Source organism: Pyxicephalus adspersus, chromosome 5 (assembly GCF_032062135.1).
Source record: "Pyxicephalus adspersus chromosome 5, UCB_Pads_2.0, whole genome shotgun sequence".
NCBI classification, from domain to species: Eukaryota; Metazoa; Chordata; class Amphibia; order Anura; family Pyxicephalidae; genus Pyxicephalus; species Pyxicephalus adspersus.
Genome location: NC_092862.1, coordinates 93,771,026 through 93,786,052, shown reverse-complemented (window position 1 = coordinate 93,786,052; position 15,027 = coordinate 93,771,026). Strand labels below are relative to the sequence as shown.

At 35.4% G+C, this 15,027-nt stretch overlaps 1 protein-coding gene across 3 annotated transcripts in view; it reads left to right on the top strand.

The window, feature by feature from the left end:
* The window catches only part of HECW1 (HECT, C2 and WW domain containing E3 ubiquitin protein ligase 1), a 154,752-nt gene that overhangs the window by 135,683 nt on the left and 4,042 nt on the right, over positions 1-15,027 (top strand). For all 3 annotated transcript variants that reach the window (XM_072412159.1, XM_072412160.1, XM_072412161.1), the window contains 7 exons: positions 2,111-2,224; positions 3,684-3,836; positions 8,222-8,320; positions 9,504-9,633; positions 11,974-12,120; positions 13,347-13,461; positions 14,456-14,654. In XM_072412159.1, the coding sequence (XP_072268260.1) occupies positions 2,111-2,224; positions 3,684-3,836; positions 8,222-8,320; positions 9,504-9,633; positions 11,974-12,120; positions 13,347-13,461; positions 14,456-14,654 (957 nt within the window). The remainder of the gene's footprint in view (positions 1-2,110; positions 2,225-3,683; positions 3,837-8,221; positions 8,321-9,503; positions 9,634-11,973; positions 12,121-13,346; positions 13,462-14,455; positions 14,655-15,027) is intronic.

The window sequence follows — 15,027 nt, the reverse complement described above, 5'->3', positions numbered from 1 at the left end:
TTATTAAAGTAATATCAGAGGTTGGACTAAGTTGTCACCCTTCAAGTCCAAGTCGAGTCCCAAGTCATTGACACCAAGTCCCAAGCAAAGTGTCAAGACACCAAGAATTCTTCCAGGTCGAGTCCCAAGTCAAGTCACTTCATTTATCAAGTTGTTTGCAAGTCTTGCTTAGTCTGGTATAATGCCTTCCTCCGCCCATTCCTTGCATTCTTAGTCCACTAAGTTTGGCTTTCTTCGCTGACAGCTAAAGGGGATGGGAAGGAAGGCAGTGAGGCTTATGTAACACTGCCTTCCTCCGCACCCCCTTCAGCTGTCAGAGGGGAAAGCTGTGGACTTAGAATGCAGAGAAGGCGGTGTTACAGAACACTCACTGCAAATTGAGTTGCAAGTCGCTGGACAAAACCCCCAAGTCGAGTTGCAAGTCGCTGGACAAAATCCACAAGATGAGTCGCAAGTCGTTTATTTGACTGAGGTCTGGTCCAAGTCGCGCAACTCATGTTCCAACCTCTGAGTAATATACAGTTGTAACACAACCTGCAGCAGTGTTGTGAACACTGATCCATGCACATCAGTCTCTGGCACCAGAGGAGCCTATACTGTAGTCACCAGTCACACGGTATTATAAAATATTACTTAGTAATACACATGATTTTAAGAGCATCCAAGCATTTAGGAATACCCACACCTAAGAAGTAACTGTAACTTTTTCCGTATTAACGGACTCTGAAATGCTAAGGTGCTTTAATTGGGTTTCCACTTCTATCAGTCTAATTACTGCACAGAGCACCAATATTCCTATTTATCATCATGCTATTGTCTTGCACCCTGAACATGCAGTCTCTGTTTTTCTTTGTATTATCATGGACAAGTTGTTTTTAATTTAGGTTAATGTGATGGAACAAAGTTGGTATAAGTAATTATTATTGTTGAAGTTTTAATGCAGACTAACAGAGTCCAGACCAGAGCCAAAGCTATAGGATAGTAAGTGATACTGCACTAAAAATGGTAAGGCTAGTAGTTTATTAGCTTCTCTCACCTCTAAAGGAAGCATCTGCTGCATGCATTAGGAAAGAGTAAACCCTTGAGAAAGGATGTTTTCTAATGCAGTATCTTCTACATTATTGATTGATAATAATAGGTTAACCTTCTTTAGTGTGGCAATGGAATCAGGAATTTTTACAACTATATGTAATAAGCTGTTATTCAGTCCATTTGACATGCTTGATTGACCTTATTTGCCAAAAAAAAAAAAAATCAAACTGTGTATAGTGCACAATAGACAACTTTGAAGAGGAAATGCCTATTCCAAAGTCAGCATAAGATAGAAGTTTTTTTTTTAATCTATACATCTACATACATTTATAAATACATTTATGGAAGGCAAACTGTTCTAATTATAATGCAGTTCAATTACTGCTGATCCAAATGAAGTTAATGCAGTAAGCTACCTTTCCCTTTGTAGCACAGAACAGTGCTGTCTGTACAGCACTCGTTCATTCTACTGTTCCTAGAAGTGATCACTATGGCACATTTCCAGTGACAGTTACTGAACATCTATATACAGCTTAAGGGGAAATCATTAGGTTAACATTCTGCAAGAACTACTTGTAAATGATTAATTAACTCGTGTGTTCTGATATTTATACCTGGATGTTCTTCACAATTACTAGGTGTGCAGCAAAATGTGGCAGGTCATGATAAAATCTTTGGCTGTCATTTTCTACCACCCTTCATATCCGTTCCACCTGTTATAATCATATATAAATGTTCCAGGCTTTCCATGATGGTCACATTTCTTATATTGGTGTGCAGATTACACAGAAAACACACTTAAAATTACTGGTATTTTAGATTATAATAATATTTGATTGTATTACAATACAAGCCTGACCAAATTTTTAGTTTAGGAAAAGATTAGCACCTTTGTCAGGTTTTATTGTTAGGGATAAAAATGCAAAGGCAGTTTTATTGGTTTAATATTTTATAAAATGCAACATATTTGTGATCAAATTTACTACATCATAACGTGGAGAGGGTCTCTATTGTGTGGCTTCAACTGTTCTGTATATTTGTGTGAACAAATACGTTTTTCTACTTTGTTTCTGTATAGGCTTATTATACGACGTGATCATCTTTTGGAAGGCACGTTTAATCAAGTTATGGCTTATTCCCGCAAAGAGCTTCAGAGGAACAAGTTATATATCACATTTGTGGGGGAAGAGGGGTAAGAACAATAAAATGCTCAAGATTTGAACTTGTTGGTTTAGATGGGTCAATACAAAAGAACCACAGAACCAGCCATACATTGGCTGCAAAGCTCTTTTGGTAGAGACTTTGGTGTTTGAGTAACTCCTTTCCAGTGATGTTGAGTCACAGACTTGTAACAAGATAAAAGGTACATAGTCTATACCAAATACCGTATGTCACTGACCTGCAGAAAGCATCTGTTTAGGAGGCGTTTTAACATTTCACTGGCTGCATGCTTGATTCAGGTAATAGGTTACTAATTAATAATAAGGATCACAGCCAATATTTCTATTCTGACTGATTGCTTTTAAAATACTGTAAATTTAAATTTTGAGTTTCCTAATGGCTATATGGTCTGGGAACCTCTTTGTTATTATACAGAGAGATTCCAATCAGACTAGAGATTTCCTTTTCTTCATTGTTATATGTTCAAGCTAGTAATATAGGCTAATACATTTGATTGAATAAAAAAACATTAATATAATATATGGTATGCAGAAAGAAGTCAGATTCCATAACAAGTACCCCACCCTAACTAAGGGCATGTGTAGATGGAGGTTGTTGTCAAACACTGCTTATTGCATTTGAGTATGATGCTGTTTAACCGCATGCACTCAAACACAGCAAAAGTTTGCATCTTAAATACAAGTGCATATGACTAGTACTAGATGCATCTAAAACAATATAATACAGGTCAAAAATATCCTCAAATGTTTGTGGGTTATCTGAAAAGTATTTGCATGTTTTCCCTGTTTTACCAAGGGTTTTACCCTGAGTTTCCCAGAGACCTCCAAAAAACATGCAGTTAGGTTAACTGGCTACCCCAAAGCCTGTCCTTGGTATGCATGTGAAAAAAAAGCTGCACAACCAAAGTGAAGCACAATATAGATGCATAAAAAAAAAAATAAAAAATACAGTAAAACATCTATTAAAAAAAGTAGAATTTTGTGGGGTAAAGCTTCAAATGTATAGATATCAGAGGTGTTCTCCACCCACTTAAGGGTGTTCAACCCACATTTTTATGTCTCCTGATGCAGTAACAAAAACAAACTTTTTCCTCACAGATGATCAGCTGCAGTCTAGTAAAGAAATTCAAGTGTATCCACCTGGCTAGGTTTGAAAGTCGACAGTTTGCTAATGGCATGTTACAGCACAAACATGCAAGCACTCTCCCTCTAACTATATTCTAAATTGAAAGGCACATAATACAGTACAGAAGGGCATAATGGCAGCAGTCAGACTGGTATGAAAAGAGGATCACTAGCAGCTGTGGTTGCAAGGCGTAAGATTAATTTTACTTTTAGCTTTAAAGTATTTGGGAACTTCCTAACCTGTATGTTCATATTAATTTCAAACAACACCTATCTGTGAAAGCCTTAAAGCACATTTTCACCACTTACTTTACTAAGTAAATTTAATTTCTGTTTTTCCTATAGCCTGGACTACAGTGGTCCATCAAGAGAGTTCTTCTTCCTTCTCTCCCAGGAGCTCTTTAATCCATACTATGGCCTATTTGAGTATTCAGCAAATGATACATACACTGTACAGATAAGTCCAATGTCTGCATTTGTGGAAAACCACCTTGAATGGTAAGTGCTATTTTTTATATAATCATGTATCATTATGTCATGCTTTTTTTGTATCCCTTAATATGTATACAGCTCATGATACTATTTATGATAACGATTATTTAATAACAGACAGCAGTTAAATCAGAGGCCCCAAACCATCAGCCCGGGGACCAGCCGGTGAGTTGAGGACCATACATAACAGGAGGCAATTGCACAGGCAGTGGGAGCACAGGAAAATCCTCTTTACACTGCTCTGCAGCTAGTCAGTGTGACAGTATGAGTGTGCCCCGCAGGAGCTTTATCCTTAAACTACACTGCAGCTAGTAACAGTGTGATGACAGGAGAAGCTGCTGAGAATAGAAGAGCAGTGTAACTTGTATTCACATGCTAAGTTGTTTTGACATCTGCTCCCCTCTGGGCCGTAGCAAAAAATTATTCTTTGTTTTTGGGCCCTGCTGTCAGAAACGTTGGTGACCGCTCAGTTAAATGATCACTAATTTGCCCTGATCACTATTGCCCTGAGTGATAATTTATATCAATTAGATTTGGATATCCTTAGATTTAAAACAATACAAATCAATGGATTTTTTGATTGGTTCACATCTCTAGTTTATGGCATTTTAGCCTATATTCCAGTAAAATAATCTTTATACCAGCTGTATCTCAGCATTATGTCTGCCATGCTTGTACAATACCAACATCCCAAGAATGTGTAAATCCAATTATAAGAGAGATGCAGATTTTTTGCAGATTTTATATCTATGGTAAGCATTCACGTGATTAAGACATTTAGTTGTATTTTAGCTACAGTGAAACACCTATGTCCAAATATATTTAGCCCAAAAAATGCTGGACAGTGGCAGGTCCTAACATCACTATAAAGGCTGTATAGGTTACATTGAGCATTTTAAAGCTGCAAATATATGTACATCAATGTTTAAATATAGTTAAATGTTGTGGTAAATAAAAAAAAAATCTTTAGAAAGTTTATATTTAAAATGTATAGATATTTTGATCATTAAGTATTTTACCAAAGGCTGGCAGCAGTTTATCTGCAGATTACTAATGGCACAGGAACCATTGTTTGTAATCCACAAACATTAAAATTTATCTTGTCATTGTACACATACTGAAAACATAATTCTAATTACAGATTGTTCATTAAAACTGTGGTATTATTTAAATATTTAAAGATGAAGTTTAATCTCCTTATATTTGGACTTCCCTAGTTCTTCCATTTTCCCTTCAACATGCTAATGACATTTTAAAAAAAACTTTTTCCCAATTCCATACATACCTTACTTTAGACCAAGTAAAATCATCAATGGGCCTCAATGAAAGGGTTGGTTGCAGAGTAAAAACTTCCTGGGAACATCCATTGTTCTCCAAAAAAACATAATGGAATGTAATGCAAGAAGTGGGATAAGTTATGGAAATATCAAAATGCCTTGATAAATGGGTATCAGTCTGGAATCTGGGGGTATGGACATTCTTAGGCAGACTGTATTCACATGAAGCCTGCATTTACATGAAGTTTGAAAGGGGTAGACCAGGGATGCTAAGGCTGGTGATAACAGAATATGTTGATTGTCATCCATCTAGGAAATAAGGAAGGCTATATGTAAGCTGCAGTAGACTTTTATTATTCAGTATTTAAGTAAGCAATTTCTGATACAGTGGACGGGCCTGTATAAGGGTGCAAGTATAAAGCAAAGGCTGAAGTTCAGCTTTATTTTTTCAGTTCTATAAACTTTAAAAGCCTATTTCAAACATTGTAGACTTTTGAATTTTCACATTGGAGAAATCTGCCTATGTTACATCTAGGATAAGGTGGCTGTTTGATAATAAAAAGTAGGTACCTTATATTTTTTTTAACAACTGTATGAAACAGAAATGTTGTATGAAGTTTGGAGAAAGCAACCTACTACCTAAAATGTAGCTTCCTTATGTGCATTTTTCCCTTTAGATTGTTTATAATGCTTGATTTGCTGATGCTTGACAAGAGTGTTTGGGTAATTAAGCCAGATAATTATCAAAATGGGATGGTGTTCTTTTCCAGTTTTTTTTTCAGCTTACAGCATTGTTTCCTGTAATTAGTGAGTAGTAATGAATAATAAAAAGTGTTTTCTTACACTGCATTCCATTGAGGAGGAAAAAAAATAGAATCTCTACAGCTACCACTGGGATTATTTAAAATTCTACTAGTTTGCATAAATCATTCAAGAGCAGATTGGTACAATTTAAACAAAATGCAGAAGAATAAGGCAGTAAATGTTTTTCTATACCATATCTGAACATCGAAGAATTTGTGGCTGAAATTTAATGAAATGTTACAAAATGTCACTCCACTTTCTTCACTGTGGTCATTCTTACTTCAGAAACTTGGATAGATTTTTTTTTACCTTGTGCAGCCCAATATGCCACTGATTTTGCATTGGTATTAGACAAATCTGCATATGCATATGACATATCACAGTGCTTTAATTAATTACACTTCTGTTTGTTCAATACCTGACCGAATATCATCCCTATCCCTGGGGCTATGAACAGATAGGTGGAGATAAGTGGAGAATTTGTTAACGTGCACTCCTCTAATAGGTTGGTTAACTGATCTATCGACAAAAAACACCCTGCCCAATCAATCTTTGCCTTGTCCTTGCTGATGTGAACACTTTCTTTTACAGATATATTAGTCATTTCCAGTGGGACCTAAAGTGAGCTAAAATACAAATAAAATACAATAAACTGAGTCAGTGTTTTAGTAACAACTGTCTAGAGGAGGTTTCTCCTACTTTAAGAGATTTCCTCTAACATGCTACATATGCTACATCTACAAAATAGGAAGCAAATACCTATACCTAACAGGTAGTGCAGCATACAAAATGCTCCAAATATTTAAGCTGCAGCAGTTTTTAACTCTATTCTTAATGTTACTGATTACCTAATATAATTGTGTCCAAAAATTTAGTTTATCCACTTATGATCATATGTCAAAGGCTATAACATGTGAGATTTAATTGCCCCTTAGCTCATAAGTCATCTTAAATAGACATGCCAAAATTATCCATCCAGAGCCATGAGTTCATGAAAATTTGCTGCTGGTTAAAATCCAATGACTTTAAAGTCATAAATCTTTTTTCCAGCATCTGGAAAGCCAGATTGGCTCATTAATTCACAAAAACACATAATTAGCACTTTATGTTTCCTTCAAGACTTTCCAGAAATTTTGGCTGCTTTTCCCAGACTGTTAATAAAGAACTTGCCCATTTTATGGTATGTTTCGGGTAGTTTACTTGGTATGTTGCTGTCAAAGCACATTTTAGCACTTGCTGTGACAGACCATCTGTCAATTTGATGACCCCATCACCAACACTACTAACGCAATGCAATGTTTATACTGCAAAAGTATGCTCATATGTTCATAAGTAGAGAAATATATACATTTTTGATCTGAATAGTTCAGCAGAGATTATCATTACAATTGTGGTTATACTAATGAACTCCTATGCGTTGTGTAAAAATATTCTCTTTCTTGTGTCATGCCAATTCCCATACAAAAATAACATACCTACTCTACAAGCTGCAGAATGAAATGGCATATTATTAATCTATAATTTGCCAGGACATCCAACACTTAAGGCAGGGTTACTCCTGCCTTTAAGCCGTGTGATTTTGCATGGCTCCCCATGGATGGCACCTAGCCAGCCACTCAAGCACTTGCATGGCAGCACTGATTCAAAAAGAACCAGCGTCTGCACATGTAAAAGCTGGTGGCAGAAGTAGTACTAGTACAATACTGGTACTGCTCACTGCAGCCCCTAATCATTCTCTATGGAGTTGTGGTATGGAGATTCTACATGTAGTGTCTCCCCAAGTGGAAGCATTTCCTGGAGTGAAGAAGCAGAAAATGTGCCACAATTTTACTGCCGATGTGAATTAGCCCTTATTCAGTAGTTTTACTTCCGCTAATGATGATTGTTTTTGACCAAATACTGAAAGGAAAAACAAAGAAAAGGGACAAGATAGGAAACTGTCCATCAACATTGACAAATTACACAAAACAGACATATCTTATTTATTTACTGCACTGTGGAAATGAAAGAAACCCTTTATGTGCATATAATTGTGGCCATACAACAGTAAGCCCATAGCCTATTAATTTTGTGTATAATAGTAAATTGATTTCTCTGTGCAAAACCCTTGATATACAGGTGCCACCGGATGTTTTTAATATTAAAACCTATAATTTTGGCTGAAAATAGGCACAATACAGACACAATAAAAAAAATACTAGTTCCTGTTAATAAACTGATCAACAGGAAATGGAGCAAATTTAATTTTTTAACTGCTTGTCATAAATCTATGCCTGCTGTCTGTTTTTACCTATGATTCTTGTGCCCTAGGTTTCGGTTTAGTGGGAGAATTCTTGGTCTTGCTCTTATTCACCAGTATCTTCTAGATGCCTTTTTCACAAGACCATTTTATAAGGCTCTCCTAAGGCTGTGAGTATATAACATTTATAAACATGGGGATGGAAAGCAGAATTGTTAAATGTAAACTTGGGGAGTCTTTAGACCATGCTATGATGTTCATACTAGTGAGCTCTTTTTGAAACAATCCAGTGCTAATCTAATATTGCAAAAAAAAAGCCAGTTGCATGATGAAAGTTTGATAGTCTCCTACCTATTACAGATCACATTGTAACTGCACATGTTCTCTGTAAGTCTCTTTCTGTTTTCTCCAGTAAAAAGTAACAACCATCACCTGCTAACACAGATTTTTACAGTGGTACTATTTCATATGACATGAGAATTTACATCAATGATCAGCTAATTTATATAGGACTTTATAACATGTATGGACACCATGATGATAGACAGGGCCTCCATCAGAAATTTCTGGGTCCCATACTTCCTGGACCCACATCCCCATGTCTAAAAGTTCCAGCACTGGAAAAAGTCAAGCGCTTTTCATTGGCACGGGGTACAGAAGTACCCTTGTCCTCCTGGATGGTCGACAAACATGATAACCCTTGATTTAGTAACACAGACTTATGTATATATAAAACTCCAACAACAGTGTAAGTTGTTTTAGACTTTCCCAAAGAAATACAGGTTGGCAATCGAAAATCCGGCAATCGGTAATCCGTTTACTTCAGTTTCCTGGCATGAATTTCAGATCGCATATTCAATACAGGGACTGCAGTACACTGTTTGGCCACTAATGTTTTGGTGCTGTTCTGCAGAAACACTTGCTTGCTAAATTAAATAGACGTTGAGACGTCCCTGCTGCATGCTCCCTGGAACTGTTTTTCCAACTGATAACCTATAAAACTTGATGTCACTGGAATGCAAAATCTGTGCAGGTTTTTGTCTGTTTTCAGAACTTTTGCCAGGATACTGAAAGCTACTGGTATGAGTTGTAGTGCACTCTATATCTGCAGCAGCTATTCATATATTCATCATTGTGTCAAAATGTAAACACCCAGGCTCTTCCTGATGTCTGCACTTCACACTTGGCAGCAGAGTTCAGTTCAGTCTTTTAAGTTTTAATGTTGTATTGTCATGTATTTGGCACTTTCTTCCCTTTATGTATATACCTAGATCCTAATGATGTATTACTTGTAGATTATACCTGTGTATGTAAATACCTGAAAATGAGTCATGTCTATGTATGTTTGTCCAGTCCTTGTGATCTCAGTGATCTGGAGTACTTGGATGAAGAGTTCCACCAGAGTTTACAATGGATGAAGGATAATGACATCACAGATATTTTGGACTTGACATTCACAGTCAATGAGGAAGTGTTTGGTCAGGTTAGTTTTTTTACTAATATATTCTTCAGGACACTGGAGACACTAAAGCTGAATTTGAATTATACAATTTTTTGCCTTCCCTGATTCCTTCATACCCCTATAATTAAAATGCTAATCAAATCAATAAATAAAATCCTGACTCAACTACATAAATCACAAAAGAAACAAATATATCCTCATATTCTCTAATAAACTGGTATAGGTTAAAATGTCAATGTTATTCACTTGTGCTTTATGCAAAAATCCATATTTAGGAGATATGTATCTGAATTAGTAAACATCCAGCCACGACAGTCTTTGTACCTGATCAAAGCATAGTACAGTATAGTTTGTATAAATGTTTATATTTAGCATTTTTCACTGACATTCTTTACTTTTTACTAGCAATATGCATTCTTAATATTTCATATTATATTGGCCAAAGTGTATTATATTCTTCATTATTGACATGTAAGCAGGAACCTAAAAAAGGAACTAAACCCAAAACAGCAAAAAAAAAAAAAAAATCCACTTACCTGCAATTCCTTAGGGCACTCCGATCGCTCCGCGTCATCCCGGAGCCGGTGCACTGGGCACGGCCATCTTATTTTCTTCTCCCCATGTCACCTGACCCAGGCGCGAGATTTGGTGACGTAAGATAAAAAAAAAAATGGCTGAACCCTCTGCGCATGCATGAGATCTGAAAAAATGAGAAAAAAAAATTTTTTTTTTTGCACAAAAAGGCTCCTTCTGCGCATGCTTGGGATGCTATTCATTCTCAACTGCCTAGGTGATCAAGAATTAGGGGGCAGTGCTTCACCCTTTTTTTTTTATTTGACAGAATTTTTACTCTACATAAAAGGGTTGTTTACCTTTTTATGTAAAGTGAAATATGTGAGTTTAGGTGCACTTTAATAATTTATGTAGATGAAGTGCATGGTGCTAAGTGCCTTAGCATAAAAGCATTATTATTCTGATTTCTCAGAACAATCCACTCTAAAAAACAGTGATCTTTTTTGCTAAGACATGTAACGTCTTTATTTAGGACTTTACAAAATATATTTTTTTATTTATTTATAGAAATATACTTTACTTATGAAGTATATTAGATTGAAACATATTCTAAAAGTAATACAGATACTTATGTCTCCATTCAAATGTAGTTTTCTCTGCAGAGCACTGGAAAATTCATAAGACATTGGATGATGCCTCCATATTCTGGTGTAAAATTTATTCTACAACTTTTCAATCTTCACAATCTCCTGGCTATTCTTTCAACATTGAGAAGCATGTTGAATGTAACAAAATTAAGATAATATCAGGGCTCGTTGCTGTCAAGAAATTCTTGTTAAATAGATAGGTATAAAAAAAGACACAGAACTCAAATGAAATTAGGATAGGATTGGATAAAACATTATCTGAATAGATTACGGACATCAAAAGGTAATTTTTTTCTGCAGTTTTTATCTTGTATGAGAACAGTGGGCCTAAAACCTGAATTGGATCTGGTCCAGAATTGAAAACATTTGCTAACAAATAGCAAATTACTTTTAGGAAATCCACTCCAGGTTTGCTGGATATCCCAGCTTCACGGAAGAAAGTGTATTCTCTCCTGCCTTGGAGAGAATATATAAATCAGGGTCTGTGTTGGGAGTAAGCAGACATTTACATTTTTATTCCATTTTAATTTTAGTTCATGGTGTCTGGGACCAAAGTGGGTTTAAGGCATATCTGAATATTACGTTTTCATTATTTATTAATATGAAGAAAGATCTGTATGTATGCATCCCCTTTGTTATTGTTCTTTTAACATGTTCATGTTCATGTAAAAGAAAGATCTTATTTTTCCTGCAGAACAAAGAATCATATTTTCCTTTCAAAATCCATACTTATTTGTTGCTAAAGAAAACAGCACCTATATACATTTGAACTGATTCAAAAGGTACCTACTTTTAGCTACAAAAACAGGAAAACTACATTGACTTAACAGAGATAGCAATAAACTAATGTGAATAAATACATCCAGGAGCTCAGTTGGTTTATCATTTCCCCCTTTTTACAGGTTTAAGTATTTTGTACTTTTGAGTTAGTCATAATGGGTCATTTCCTCTTGAGTGTTTTTCTAATGACATTTGCAGGTCAAAAAAGCTTGGTTTATACTCGAATAAAATAGTAATTGTTATTTTTTTAAGCACCTTTCTAAATAAGCTCTATGTTCCTATATGCATGTTGTGTCCTGGTCCAAAAAAGCTGAAATATGAACCTGATGTCTGTAATTGTATCAGAATTGTTAAAACATCTAACATAAGTTGATACCATATTATGGCATCTGTTAAGCTGGAATGTCCGATTTTCTGACAGGTCACAGAAAGAGAGCTGAAGTCTGGTGGAACAAACATACCAGTAACAGAAAAGAATAAGAAAGAATATATAGAAAAGATGGTAAAATGGCGAGTGGAACGGGGAGTAGTTCAACAAACTGAAGCTCTTGTGCGGGGTTTTTACGAGGTATGGCTTTAAACATAAAATTATTGTAAGGGTTTAAAGACATGACAATAATTGTTGTAGGGACCAGAAATCCAAGGCAGAGAATTTTTAAACACAGCACTAAGCAAGGGATAAAGAAAGTATAAAGCAGAAGAAGATTACATTAAAAAAACATGTTGGAGATTAGGAGATCTATTTTTAAAGTAGTACATTTACTGACATTAACTGAAACATTCCCTGGTGGAGAATCAGTTAGTGTCATTGAAACACATAGACCAGGAGGATTCTCCACCAGGGAATATTTCAGTGAATGTCAGTCACAGCTTTATAAATAGACCACTAATTGCTAGGGAGTTTATATTCAGTTTTAGGTTACAGTTAGGGTTTTGAGGTTAAAAGTGTTAAACTGGTATTAATAGCTCACATAAGTTAGTTAGGTTAGGAGTTAGGTTTTAGGAATAGTGAGATTAGCTTGCTGAACCAGTGTGTGTTTTACATAGTTTAGGGAATATTAGAATTAGGTAATATAATTAGAAATTAATTATGCAATGGTTAAGAAGTATTTTTTAGCTTTGAATACACTACTATTACACTTTTTTGTGATCTCACTGGGGAGATATCACCCCCTTTCCTTATCACTGTGATGAGGGATTGTTATCGAGTCAGAAAATGCCAAATGTTATTCATTTTCAAACAAAAACAATTTTGTACAATAAATTGTTTTGTTGCAGCCAATGTTCTGACTGTAAAAATATATCAATATTTTCAGTCCTGACAGGAATCTCCCCAGTGGGGACACAAGACCTGCTTCCATTACAGTGCATTGGGAAAGTTATTGTATGGTTTATTATGTGGACTACCTTTTCAAAAACATTTTGTTTGATCTAATTAATAATATTAAAATATTAAAAAATATAGATGATAAACATATTTATCCACAAGATGGCACTGTAAATGCTTTAAAAATGTTCTGCTGGTTGATTGTTTGCCATGGCATTTTCACATTTACATAAGTAAAATACACAAACATATCTTTATTTATTGTTCAGTGGAGAGTATTACTGGTTTACACTTTCGTTCATATATTTATCTAATAAATAACAGTGAAGATTAAACTTGGAACATCTGGAAATAATGCTTGTAATGGATGTCTAGAAAAAGCTGTACAAAATGTCTCCTTTGCATTTTTTTATTGATAAACATAAAAATGTCCTGACTTTATAATGAAAGCTTATTCTGCATTTCAGGTTGTTGATTCAAGACTTGTGTCTGTGTTTGATGCAAGAGAACTTGAACTGGTCATTGCAGGCACAGCAGAAATAGATCTCAATGACTGGCGTAACAACACAGAATACAGAGGAGGTAAATTACTTTGTGTCACTTGTATGTCTGCATGTTTAACATCAATAGGCTCATTTTTAACAGCACTACATAAACAAATCAGTACCAATAACCGCTTTTCCTAAAGATCATTGAAACTATCTATACTTATTTGTCACATTTACATGTATATAAAGCACTGACAAAGCAACATGACTGAGTACCGGTATATATGCAATCACATTTTTTATCTTTCTAAATAGGACTCTAACTTTCCTAATAAACTCATTAAAGACAAAAAATTTACCAGTGCATGCTTAGAAACCAGAGCACCGATGCAAACACAAAGAAATCATGCATACCACCATCCAAAAAAAAACCCTAATGAGATTTAAACTTAGGACCCACTGGCTGGAAGGCAACAAGAGTAGCTACCTTGCTTCCTATAGACAGTATAGTCTAATACCTGTAGTTTTACCAATTGGCTTCCATACGAGGCACACACCACCATACTAGACACAACAAGGGCATCTCTATCTAGCAACATTTTCATTACAATAGGTTGCAAGTATTCTGCATGTATTTGGTGGTGTTGAGTATAGCCATAATAACAAAGGTTGAAATTTTCGCCTTGGACTGTGCATTAGGAAAATTATTGTGAATAGGCGAAGCTATGTGTAATATGAACACCTAATCATGTATGAGGTGGATAAAATAAAAAAGAAGATTATTGACAGCACGTTTGGGAGCTTAAAGTGAATATGTTTATCTTACTTTCTCAACATTCACTTTGCAAAGTGAACATATGGTTTCTAAAGCAAGCTTTTACTTTGTGAACAGCCCTGTTTTCTGTAGTAACTCAACCCTTTTCAAACAGATCTCAATCCACATAAAGTGATTACACCATATAACCACATGGCATGTACATATATTATATAGCAGCCATTACTGCACACTGTCCTTATATTACACTTTTTTGGGGGATATCTTAAGGGCTTGGTTGGTTGAAAACTTGTTCTGTCTTCTCGGCTCTAAGGTTACCATGATGGACACATTGTAATCCGGTGGTTCTGGGCAGCTGTGGAAAGGTTTAACAATGAACAGAGGTTACGACTCTTACAGTTTGTCACTGGAACATCGAGCGTGCCATATGAAGGATTTGCAGCTCTGCGAGGAAGCAATGGACTCAGGCGCTTCTGTATAGAAAAATGGGGGAAAATAACATCTCTTCCAAGGTAATGTGAATGGTTTCAGACAATGGTGTAAAAAAGTGAAAATACCCCATGTCTTTTTAAACATATTTAAAGAATCATTAGAACATTAGGAAAGATAAAGGTGTCAAGCATAAAACCACAGGAAACATTTGCCTTTTCAATTTGTCAACATAAATATCAATAGATTTAATGATGTACTGTGGAAAATATAAATACATTCTTGGTCTTAAAAGTTGGTATTACCACTTTTAGTTCATATAGGGATTTTGAATAAATGCCTTCTAGTCTCCAATGTTAAATCTGTATTATTTATTTATTTGTTTTTAATGCTCCTCTATGCAAAATTCCTTCTAATGCAAGATGTTTGTGGGTTTCCTTGCATGAAGAACCCATT